The sequence below is a fragment of the Protomyctophum bolini genome (assembly GCF_963924005.1).
Source record: "Protomyctophum bolini genome assembly, chromosome: 4".
Lineage (NCBI taxonomy): Eukaryota > Metazoa > Chordata > Actinopteri > Myctophiformes > Myctophidae > Protomyctophum > Protomyctophum bolini.
In genome coordinates, this window is record NC_137865.1 from 39332543 (window position 1) to 39344818 (window position 12276).

General features: G+C 43.5%; 1 protein-coding gene across 1 annotated transcript in view; it reads right to left on the bottom strand.

Moving 5' to 3' along the window:
• Positions 1-1131: 1131 nt before the first annotated feature.
• LOC308314575 (neuronal acetylcholine receptor subunit alpha-7-like) overlaps positions 1132-12276 on the bottom strand; it is a gene marked incomplete at its 5' end in the record, with an annotated part of 49504 nt that continues 38359 nt past the window's right edge. The window contains 4 exons of the mRNA XM_080762205.1: positions 1132-1685; positions 2409-2636; positions 3445-3554; positions 10443-10529. Of these exons, the coding sequence (XP_080618331.1) occupies positions 1233-1685; positions 2409-2636; positions 3445-3554; positions 10443-10529 (878 nt within the window). The 3' untranslated portion in view covers positions 1132-1232. The remainder of the gene's footprint in view (positions 1686-2408; positions 2637-3444; positions 3555-10442; positions 10530-12276) is intronic.

Below are 12276 nucleotides of genomic sequence, written 5' to 3' on the forward strand. Positions count from 1 at the left end.
ACTATGTATCCAGATCCCATTTCTTTCCACCTGGTAATAAAATGCGTTGTTGTTATTAAAAAAATCGGATCTCTCTTTCCCACACAAAAGGTAAAGTTACTGTGCTCATTACTTCCTAATACTTCCATCCGTTAGCAAGCCAAGCGCTTGCAGCATTGTGTTTCAACCCTGCTGACTTCAATAAATGTACTGCGATTGAAATGAATTACAAACCTTTTTTTTAAACTGGAAGTGTACTTCTTAGACCAGTGGTTCTCAACCTTTTCTGGATCAGGGCCCACTTGAAAAGAGCATGTTCACTGTAAATGATCAATCAAACGATTCTCTTCCGGCTTTGTACAATGGAACTAACACCGTATACTTTGAGTAATTATTTATCGGTATCACAATCAAAAGTCTGGAGCTCTCTGCTGGAACTGTTGCCCCCCGCGACCCAACTGTCATATTGTATAATGCCCCACTTGCAGTATCCTCACGGCCCACTAGTGGGCCCCGGACCACAGTTTGAGAACCACTGTCCCAGTTTGACATGCATTAGTCTACGGACTCCCATTTAATGGCATTTGTATCTCTGAGACCCTAATTTATATGGTTTATATATGGTTGAGGATGGACTAACTAGAAAGTTGGGATTTCAAAGGGTGTGTTGGCCAAAGAAATATGAATAATACAGTTTTAATCCCTGGCAAGTGGCCTCGGTAAAAGTCTGATAATCCTCTCCAAGCCGCACGGTTATAAAAAAATGAATGTAAAGCTGGTAATTAGCCTCCGTGTGACCGTGTCATGCATACATTTTCGATAACTGCATGCATGGCTTGTGATGTGAAAGGGGGGGGGGCTATGGGCCCTATTTTCACCAGTGCCTTATGCTTGTAACTACATTTCTTTGCCCTATTTTACTATTTTGAAAAAGCACTTTAAAATGGTTCAACTAGCCAATCTACATGGACACGTTGTGAGCTTGTAGATTGGCTATTTGAACTATTTTTTCAAAATAGTAAAAAAGGGCAAAGAAGTTTAGGGATAAAGGGGTATGGCGCTGGCTAAAATAGCGCCCTAAGTGTGTTTTGTACGTAGTTGCAGTACCATGAATGCACATGGTGTGTGTGTGTGTGTGTGTGTGTGTGTGAGTGTGTTGTGTGTGTACATGTAACTACTGTGCGTTGGTCCTCTCTCTCAGGTGAAGAAGTCTTTGGAGATGGCCTCGTTGAAGTTGGGCGTCAGTCCTTCTCTCAGGTGAAGAAGTCTTTGGAGATGGCCTCGATGAAGTTGGGCGCGGACATGAGCATGCCGATGGTGCAGAGCACGGTGAACAGAGAGAAGGCCATCAGGCAAATCCGGTCGATGACCGCCGCCGCGAACTTCCACTCGCTGCACACGCTCTCGCCCACGTCCTGGCCGCGGAAGCGCTCGGCGATGTAGCGCACCTCCTCCAGGATCTTCATCAGGTCGGACTCCAGGCCCGAGCTCCCCCCTCCTCCTCCTCCTCCTCCTCTCATCCTCAGACTCTCCCCGGACAGCAGCATCTCCTCCTCCACGCTGGCGCCTCTCCCCAGGCGGCCTTCCCTCCCGCTGCCCAGCAGCCGGGAGCAGAGGAGCTGCTCGGGGTTGTGGTGGGAGGACGGGGAGAGGGGGGAGGTGGGGGAGTAGTGCATGCCGATGTAGAGCATGTTGCCGTTGGTGGCCTGCGGGACCACAGGCTTAGTTGGCGATTAGTTGTCACACAAATCATTTTTGCATTGAACATTGGAACGTTTAACAATTTGTTTCTGTTTGCCTATTAGGCGTCGTAATTAATCACAAGCAGCTGCACAGGGCAGACATGACAAATAACTTTTACACATTTAAAATTAGTTTATACGTTTTTCTTTCCAACTAAAAAAAGCGGAATTAGTCAATCTAGGCTACAAGCTTACAACACGTCATTAAGTAACGTGTTGTAAACTTGTAGATCTGCCATTTCTGCTATTTTTGAAGGACATTTTTCAACGTGGAAACGATTGACAATTATGCAAAAAATAAATTGATTATCTCAAATAATTGCGATTAGGCGATTATTATGTAATAATGGGCTCTATGCACACTCTTCCTACTTCCGGGCCTCTTCCCTTCTTCCTTCACAGGTGATACTAATTAAGGTTATGTTCCATTTAGTGTGCAGTGGTTCTAAAACCTTTTAATTTCAAGGACCACCATAACTCTGAGAGTTTACGGGTCCATTTGGTTCCATTTGTACACTCTCAGAGACAGAGTTACACACTCAACCCATTCAAGGACACTTTGAGACCCACTGGTGTAGCAGAATGTTCCCAGTGCGAGCCAGAATGGAACAGAGCCTTCATTAGTATCATCGGTAAGGATTGGAAGCAGGGAAGTTCTTTCCAAAATGGCTGCTGTACAGTGCACACCTGAGGCAGTGTGCGGCTGTGCGACGCCTGGAGGTGCTGTGCGTGCTGCGGCGGGGGGTTGGGGGGGTGTGCCAAGTGCAGTGCGTGGTGGTGCTGCTCCAGGCTGGTCAGGCTGCCCAGGCGAGGCCTCTTGGTGATGTCGGCGCAGGTGAGACGCACGCGCTCGTCGCCTCCCGGGCGCTTCATGCGCAGGAACCAAGCGCACCAGTTCAGGAGCACCACACGGGTCTGTTGAGGAGGGGGAGCAGTGGTGGGGGGGAAAGTACTCACGTGTTTTACTTTAACCCATTTAGACCTGAGTTAAAAACATTCACTTTGAAAGAATATTATATTCAAAGATTTGCGCCGCATTTTCACAATTTTTCAAAAATAGCAGTCCTACAAGCTCGTAGCGTGCCACTCGGTGGCGGCTATATGAGCTTGTAGATCTGCTATTTTTCAATAGCTAAAGCATAACATAATGCTAACACCAAAAGGGGTTCCCGCCCCAAAATGGTTTAAGTAAAGGTATCAATGCTGCAATGTGGAAATACTCTGTTGCAAGTAACAAAGTCCGGAATTCAATATGTACTTGAGCAAAAGTACAAAGGTGTTGACATCAAAATGTACTTAAAGTATACCAAAAGTAAAAGTACTCATTATGCAGATGTATACAAATATTTTGAAAATAGCCTGTAGAATAGATCTGCTATTTTCAAATGCATAAAATGTATATTTCTGAAGTAGTTAATGTATGTTTTGTAATAATAATAAAAATCTGTGTGTGTGTGTGTGTGCCAAAAACTGGCCAGCGAAATGCCATTACAGTGGAAGAGAGTTGAGGTTGTCTGGATCTGCTGTGTGTGTGTGTGTGTGTGTGTGTGTGTGTGTGTGTGTGTGTGTGTGTGTGTGCGCGTGCATGCGAGCGTGAGCTTCTCATGGCATGAAAGCACTTTGATCTCTCATCAGTGTGGGGAGAATAGAATAGATCACAGTAGGAGAGGAGATGAGAGGGGAAAGGGAGAGGAGCGGGGAGGAGTAAGAGGACGCAGCTGACCCATTTGGGCATCTTCCCTCCGTCCGGGTCATGGTGGTGGTACTGTAGAACCATGACTGTAGCGATGACGGACAGACCCACGATCACCATGGTGGTGGCAAAGTACTGAGCTGCAACACAACACAACACAACAGTACCATTAGAAGACATCACAACACAACGAAAAAGGAAGGTGGTCCGCACACTGTTGTCAAACTCCCAGGTAACTTTATTAAAGTTTAAAGTTACCTGGTAGCTCGAGAACAGTGTGCGGACTGCCTTCCATTTTCAATATATGTACAGTATATTTTGTTCAGCACCTGTATAATGTTTCTTTTTAATGCAATATTGGTTGACTTGAAAGTAGTGTTTTCTTTTATGACGGTAGTCTTGTGGCTTGTAGATCAGCTATTTTCAAATGGCCGAAATGTAGTGGTTAATGTGCATTTTGTAATAATAATCAAAATCTACAAAGTAACTACCGTAGTAACTAAAGTTTTCAAATAAATGTAGTGGAGTGAAAGTACAATATTTGCCTCTGTCATGTGGTGGAGTACAAAGTACAAAAATATTGAAATTTGGAAACACTTAAGTAAAGTTAAAGTACACCACAAATTTGTACTGAGTAAATGCACTTCTTCTTAGTTACTTTACACCTGTGGTTGTACTGGGCAGGGCTGTTGCCGTGATAAAGTTGATATCTTTTTACCATCTTTTTTTTTCTTTTTTGACGAATAAAAGCTTGAGGATATTGAATTATTTATGTCCCCCCTCCATACTGATCCACGATGTGTCCCAAGGACCCGAGCAGCCAGCGGGCTGATTGCCTGTCAGGGTTCATTGGTGATGGACAGTCCCTTATACTGATGGGTGCGTAATAGCCGTGCCAGGGAGATATGATAGTCAGGGGACACGCAGGGCAAAAGATAAAGAAGTGGCTGTCGCTTCTCGTCTCCACTAAGAGAGAAGGATGGAGACACACAAGGTCAGAGGAGAGGGAGGTTATGATGAACCTGGAAAGAAGGGAGGAATGAATGAATAAATAAATAGAAGGAGAGATGGATGGAAAGAGAGAGAGAGAGAGAGATTGAAGATTAATTTGAGACATATAGAGACAGGTGAGAATAGAGAGAGGGGTCATTGTAGAGGGGACGGCGCATTATTCCGATGGCGTCTTGGTTCTGACTCGCCTGTCGCCCCATTACAAACCCCGTTCCTGACCCTAACACTTACTGTACGTGAAGCCACATTGTTGGACTAACGCCCCATTACAAACCCCGTTCCTGACCCTAACACTTACTGTACGTGAAGCCACATTGTTGGACTAACGTGGCATAGGAATTACGAGCGGATCCCCATTGTGGAGTCTAAGAGTCACATTAGGCCGGTAATTCTTTTTCTTTGACAAAGACTGTAAAATATGATTCCCTCCAGACATCCTGGTGGATAAAATAAGACACGTAATTGTATTAGTATCACTGCAAAACAGACACATTTTAAATTGTCTGCTCCGCAAGTGCTTTCTCTCACGCGCACGCACACACACGTCACAGTCACAGTCATTTTCACGCGAGAGGCCATTACACAGCAAGATGGAGAGATTTTCTCTGTGGAACCATTATAAAAATGTAATGAGGAAAAGGTCAAATGCAAGCTGTGCAAGTTGTCCTCCCACAGATCAACAACAACAACAACAAATGCATGTGGTAACAAAACATCCAACAGAGACGCCTGAAGAGACAGTTGTTCATCACTAGAATGGATGCAGGATAAAATCGGTAGCATAATCAGAATCGGCCATAAAAATGCCATATCGGTATCGGAACAGTCTCAAAATAATACAGATTATTTAATCGTTTTCACCAGCAAAGCAAATTTAATCAAATATAATGTATTGATTGAATCCTAAACCTCTAAATTGCTCTCAATTAGAGCAGAGCCAGGACAATAGCGGAAACACAAAGCCATTTAGATTAAAATCAGACCATGATCTTATGGTCTGAGGTTGACACTAATGATCCCCTCAAAGGTAATCACACTTTAATCATTATCCTCCAGACACCTACCTCAGAGGTGACTATAGATTAAGCCAGACTAAATCTAAATGTAAGATTGAGAAACTTTTAGTACATTGTGAGCTTGATCGGCTGTTCTCAAAAGATTATTATTTTAAAACTTTAAATGGGACATTCTGCACAATGAGTACACTTTTGGTACTTTAAGTATATTTTGAAGCCAATACTTTTGAATGTTTACTCAAGCAAATTTTGAATTCCGTACTTTTACTTGTATACGGAGTATTTCTACATCACAGTATTGATACATACTGAAGTAAAACATTTACTTGCACTTTTGAGCACTTTTTCCACCCCACAATTTAATCTGTCTGGCTCTAACCACAGATGCATTGGCAGCACTCACCACTTAATATTTTGTCACCAATCACCAAGCCCTGTGAGTAATGTAGATTTAGATTTATTGCCGGCCAGTAACGTTATGAAGGACTATTACGTTATTCTGAAAACAACAGGCTCCATTTTTGTCTCATCTTTCTAAAGCCACTATTTGGGGATTTAGGAGTGGGGAAAGGGTGTTCCCCCACTAACGTTGGTATTTTGGTTACCTGTCTAAATCCCTTAAACACCTCAGTTACCCGTTATATTATACATAGGTGTGGTTTGGGCGTTACAATAATGAAACCAAATGTAACCAATCACCAGTCTTGGCTTTAAGAGATCCCTTAACCGTTGCCCGTTAGTGCTATATTGCTTCATAGCCGCTGCCCTTAAGTCTCACTGCTGAGCCAAGAACAATCGTGCGTGTAGGCCGTCTCTACGGAACGGTATGCAGCCAAAAGGAAAGTTCGGTCAATAAACCCCATTTGCTGCTATGGGGGTGATCATGAACTGAAAGAGCAAATGGAAATGGAATCGCGAACAAATAACTTATTTGACTATACAATTATAGAAACACAATGGACACAAGGAAGTGGCAGGCACTCGACTTCTGCTGATTATAGGAAAATTACAAAGAGATAGGAGAATAAGGAGAGATGAGGCAGCCTACTCGTTCTACATCTCCATTGAAGATGGAAAATAGCAATTTAGGGGAAAGCGTTCCAACACGCCCAAAAAATATAGCGGGTGACGCGGGACGAAAATACCATAAAGGGACAGAGAAAGCTCCTATACTCGTAATTTTCGGGCAGCGGCTGAATTGCGGGGCGTGCTGCGGGTAAAGGCTGCGACAAAATTGGAGCCCAACGTGTTCTAAAATAACTGATGACGCATTAATTGGGGAAATCATTATGCACACAAAGCCACACACACACACACACACACACACACACACACACACACTGTTAATGATCTACACTACTATCATTGTGTGTGTGTGTGTGTGTGTGTGTGTGTGTGTGTGTGTGTGTGTGTGTGTGTATTTTAGCTAAACACCTAATTAATCAGCTTGTGCAAGATGAAGCTGTTATATTCAACTTGTATATAACTCATTACTCATTTTGTTAAAATAGATGTCAATTCAAAATACAATCCTGGCTGTAACTCATTTTAGGTTACAATTACCGGTATATGCACTATGCATCTGCTTAACATTCATGAAAACGGATATGGACTTTTTATTTATATCCTTGCACGACCTCTGTAGGAGACACAGGTCAGTGGTTTGATAGATAACAGTGTTGTGATGAGTCTGTGACATTTCCACAACATCGTGACAAAACCCCTATTCCCTCCCTTGTGTTCTCTATGCTTGTCAGCCGGGGATGGTAAAAGTATAGGAACCAAAAGGCAGAAAAGAAAGTTGGCAAAACTGAAAACTGAAAATAAAAGTACACCTGGGAGTATGCAAACTTAGGGCCGATTCATGCTCCTATTTTACCGCTGTTTCTGCGCTGTAGTGCCGAAATGATTTCGGCTCGTCAGAAATTTTCAGTAGCACCGCAGAGACGACTTTAGGACTGTACCCGCCCCCCCGAACCTCAAATGATGTCACATTGTAGGCTCTACAGCACCGAACCGACTTTTATTCGGCTCTAAAATAGGAGTATGAATCAGCCCTTAGAATAGATATCTTCAATAAACTGGCAAAATATACACAACGCCCACCCGATTGGGACCAGACCGCTCTGCAGAAGACACATGATAATGTGAATTCATGTGACCGAGATGGTTTTGCCAGGCTAAGGGGCAGTTACTCGCAATAGGGAAAAAACTGCAGCACACAATACAGGACAGGGCACTGGAAGGGCACACAGGGCAGAGGCTCTGGTCGTGACTCGTGACAATGCTGCTACTGTACTATATGTGTGTTTTCAGAAATATGCACTGAAAGCGCTGGTGTGCTGCTGGTCGTTCCTAAATTCAGTCCACAGGATTTTGCATCATCTCATTCTCAACACACACCTGTGCACATTTCCACATTTCCCATCTCAGTAATTATGGCCCATTTCATTCTACTTTGCCTACAATTTTTGTGCCGGTTTTGTTAAGCCTAAAACCTGTGGATTGAACTACCGGTAGTTATTTCTTCTGCCTGCCATATTCTTGTTCTTGTTACTTTGTACCTGTGCACACACACACACAAACACGCATGCACGCACGCGCACACACGCACGCACGCACACACTCTCACTTTTGGTTTCACTGACTGTTGTGCTTTTGCAAATGAACGTAATAAATTGCTCTCCTTTCACGCAGCTCTCTGCGTCTCTCCTATTTTTATTTCATGGCTCAGCAGCCGTGACATGACAAGAGGGATGGAGAGAGATGGAGGGATAGCAGGGCCATGGAGAGATGAATGGTAGAGGTATAGAAGAACAAGCCGGTACTAGATATACTGTACATGACACTGCCACTGTCACTATACTGTATGTATCAGTATAGTTCTCAAACTTTGTCATGTCAAGGACCCTCAAATGAATACATATGGCCGTGGACCACCATCTGAAAATATTGTGTGCAGGACTCGCATACAAAAATGTGTTCAAGTATAACAATTTCTTTTTACTTTTTCTATATTTTCAAATATCAGATTTTTATGCTATATTAACCCATTTACAGGACTGACACCAGATTCTACAAATGTCTTACTTTTGTCTTACGTTTCTATGTCAGTGGTTCTCAAAGTTTTTCATGTCAAGGACCCCAAAAACTATATGTAATTGGCCGCCGACCCCCATCTGAAAATATGTTGTCCCAGGGATCCCCCCAGAAGCAAAGATTTGAGTTAAACATGTTTGGTGCCGTGCTAAGAGCTTGTACATCTGCTATTTTTCAATAGCTAAAGTATAACATACGTGGGGGGTCCCTGGACAATGCAGAGACAGTGGGAGAGGTGTGAAAAAGGGGTGCCGCGCTCCATGGCCCCACATGCTCCCATAGAGATGACAACAGATGACACACGTCAACACTCATCCACAGCAAACATTTAGAAAAACTAAGCGTGAGAAAGATGGAGGGAGCTGCATGAGAGATGCAGAGTGGGCTAGAAGGATAAAATGATGGAGGGGGCTAGAGAGCTGGCCAAGAGAGATGTATGAAGAGATAAACACCACAGAGACCTGCATCATCAGCACTTTACTGTCTGCCTGGCTGGCTGCCGGAGACGGATGAGGGCATGAGAGGAGGCCTGTTACAATTATTACCATTATTATTATTTGATTATAATTATAATGATAATAATAATTATAATAATCGACTCGTTTACTCGTTTATTAACAGTAATTCTTTTTTGGGAAATAGCAGATCTACAAGCTCAAAACGCATCTTGAACTAGTAAATCGTCTATTTCCACTATTCATGTATGTTTTTGGAAAGTATAAAGTTGAAGTTAAAGGGATTGTGACATCATCATCGTCATCCTTCGAGTGCCCTTGTGATCATTCTGCGACACAAGCTGCTTCCACTGGTCTCTGTTGCTCATTGCCACACCAACATTCGACGAATCAGACCCTTCCTCACCCAGGAGTCAGCCCAGCTCCTTATCCACACATCAGTCATGTCAAAACTTGACTATTGTAACTCCCTCCTTACTGGCCTACCGGCATGCGCACTTAAGCCTCTCCAATTGATCCAAAATGCCACAGCTCGCCTGGTTTCTAACCAGCCAAAATTCTCACATGTCACTCCCCTTCTCCGCTTTCTCGATTGGCTCCCGGTCGCTGCCCGCACAATGTACAAAACTCTGATGCTGGCATTCAAAGCAACCAAAGGTATGGCACCGCCATATCTTGCAAGAATGATCGCACTCTACAAACCCTCTCGCTCAGATCAGCCCGACGCAGGGAAGCTGGAAGTACCTTCGCTAAAAACGCTGGGACAACACTCCACACTCCACACGTTCCAAAGTCTTTGGCTCAAACTATGGAATGCACTTCCCATTACAATCAGAACTACAGATTCACTCCCAATCTTCCGCCGCAGTCTGAAAACGCACCTCTTCAGACTACATCTTAGCACTTGCCGTAGTACTTGTCCTGGCCTCGACCTCCTACAAGCGTATGCACAGGCTCAACTTATGTAACTTAAATAGCACTTTATGTAGACATAGCACTCTATAGTGTATACACATACAGTAGATATTCCACTTCTATCAGGACTGCAGCATAAAAGGGGCTTGAGAGCCTCTGTTTTGTTGTTGTGAACAATGGAGAACCTTGAAGAGATCGACAACCAGAGAAGGAGAGTGGTAAGAGTGAGAGGAGGTAGAGGAGCCGGCTTTGAGCAGGCTGGTTTACAGAAAAGAAAAGAAAACAAACAGGAAAAAAAAAAAAAAAACCTTTTTTCGGCTGCTGTTTTATGTTTGACTATATGAAAAAGTAGGCCTACACAGAATTGTCATTGTCAATCATGTGTGTTCCATTTCTATGATTGTGTTTTAAATTTTTCACTTCATTGTGCTGTAAATGCTTGGTAGTGTGTAGCCAAATGCTAAGTTGTGTGTACTCAATGAATGGTATATGTGTACCAAATGAAAACACGAGTTTCATTTAGGCTTCTCACCTATCAGCGGAACAGAGTCGGAGGTTGCAGGCATGATCTCAGCCACCAGCAACATGAACACAGTCAGAGACAGCAGAACGGTGATGCCTGCACACACACACACACACACACACACACACACACACACACACACACACACACACACACACACGGCATTAGTACATTGAATGAATGAATGCACCTTTCCAAACATTATAGTTACAAAGTGCTTTACAGACATCAGAAACAATAAATCATGAAAAATAACAGAGCATCAAGAACAATTGAAAAAACAATATTAGGAAAATCACATAACATACAAATGTGTTTTTAAAAGTGTTTTAAAAGAAGACACTGGACACATTGCACTTTATTTTACCTGTGTAGAGTGGTGGGAGAGAGGGGGAGAGAGAGAGAGAGAGAGAGAGAGAGAGAGAGAGAGAGCAGTGCAAATAAACCACTGACACAGTCCTGAAGTTACTAATGAACTGTCTCTGAATCAATAGATTTGATTGGCCTAAAGATAGAGACAGGGACAGAGAGAGAGAGAGAGAGAGAGAGAGGAGAGAGGAGGGTTCGATAAATAATAGAAAACACCGTTTTGCAGTAAATATATTTTGTAAAAAAAAAAGGGAGAAGAGGATGGGGTGTGTGTGTGTGTGTGTGTGTGCTGGTGCCTGTGTGTGTGTGTGTGTGTGTGTGTGTGTGTGTGTGTGTGTGTGTGTGTGTTGGAAAGTTTTATGGCCGGAAGAGATCAATTCGGACCAATAATGCCTTGCAGGACAGAGTTAGCATACTCATTACAACAAAATAATTCAACAGATTTACTGAAGGGGTCTGTGCCTTGCTCTGGGGCACACGTAATTTATACCGGTATTTAAAAAAGAAAACATTTAATATACAGTATATATTGTGGGATGTCGCTAGACAACAGGCCGCCAGGTGAGCATTGGGCCCGAGAGAGCCAGTGGGGAAGAGGCAGAGCACTCGCCCACCACTCAGTCAAGTGATAGACACTCATTATGTCACCGCCTCAAATTCAAGCCTACTCATCAAGTCCACCTGCGCCGCCAGACAAAATGCAGACGAGGCTGCCTCTGCCCTCACTGACTCTCTGAGGGGACAGATCGGGCCATGCTCTGGCGGTAAGTGAAATCCCCATGCATTCTTCCACACATAAGAATCATAATAATGTTGATATATGAAGAAAGCGCTAATACTCGCGTTTCTCTTTTATAGGTAACCCGCTCCCGATCGAATCTGTGAATGAAGAACACTTACCTGTCTGACAGACCTTGAATCTGTCAGCCAGGTAGTGTCCTGGTGTTGTTCAGCTATATATTCAGCTTCCACAATATATAGAGTAAATACAGCAAATATAGTTTCACCAGCTTGGATCAAATAAGGTTGTTTCTCATGTTTGTTGGACAAACAATGGTGAGGTAGAGGCACTAGCTAGTTCACAATTCACATCATTTCATCAATTCATCATGTTCTGTCTCCCTCTCAGCTCTCCTTCTCTTTGTCTCTCCTACACAGTCTCCCTCTCAGCTTTCCTACTGTCTGTCTCTCCTACACTGTCTGTCTGTCTCTCCTACCCTGTCTCCCTCACAGCTCTCCTTCTGTTTGTCTCCCCTACACTGTCTCCCTCTCCTACACTGTCTCCCTCTCAGCTGTCTTACGATTTATGAGAGACAGACAGTCTCTCATAAATCGTCTTTCTCTCAGCTCTGCTAGGGTCGGTGTCAACAAATAAGTAAGCAGCACTTCTCCGCTGACAGGTGAGTTTGTGTTATTTATTCAACATCCACTTGAGAATTCTCATCGCCTAGATCGGATGTCCAGGTCTGCATCA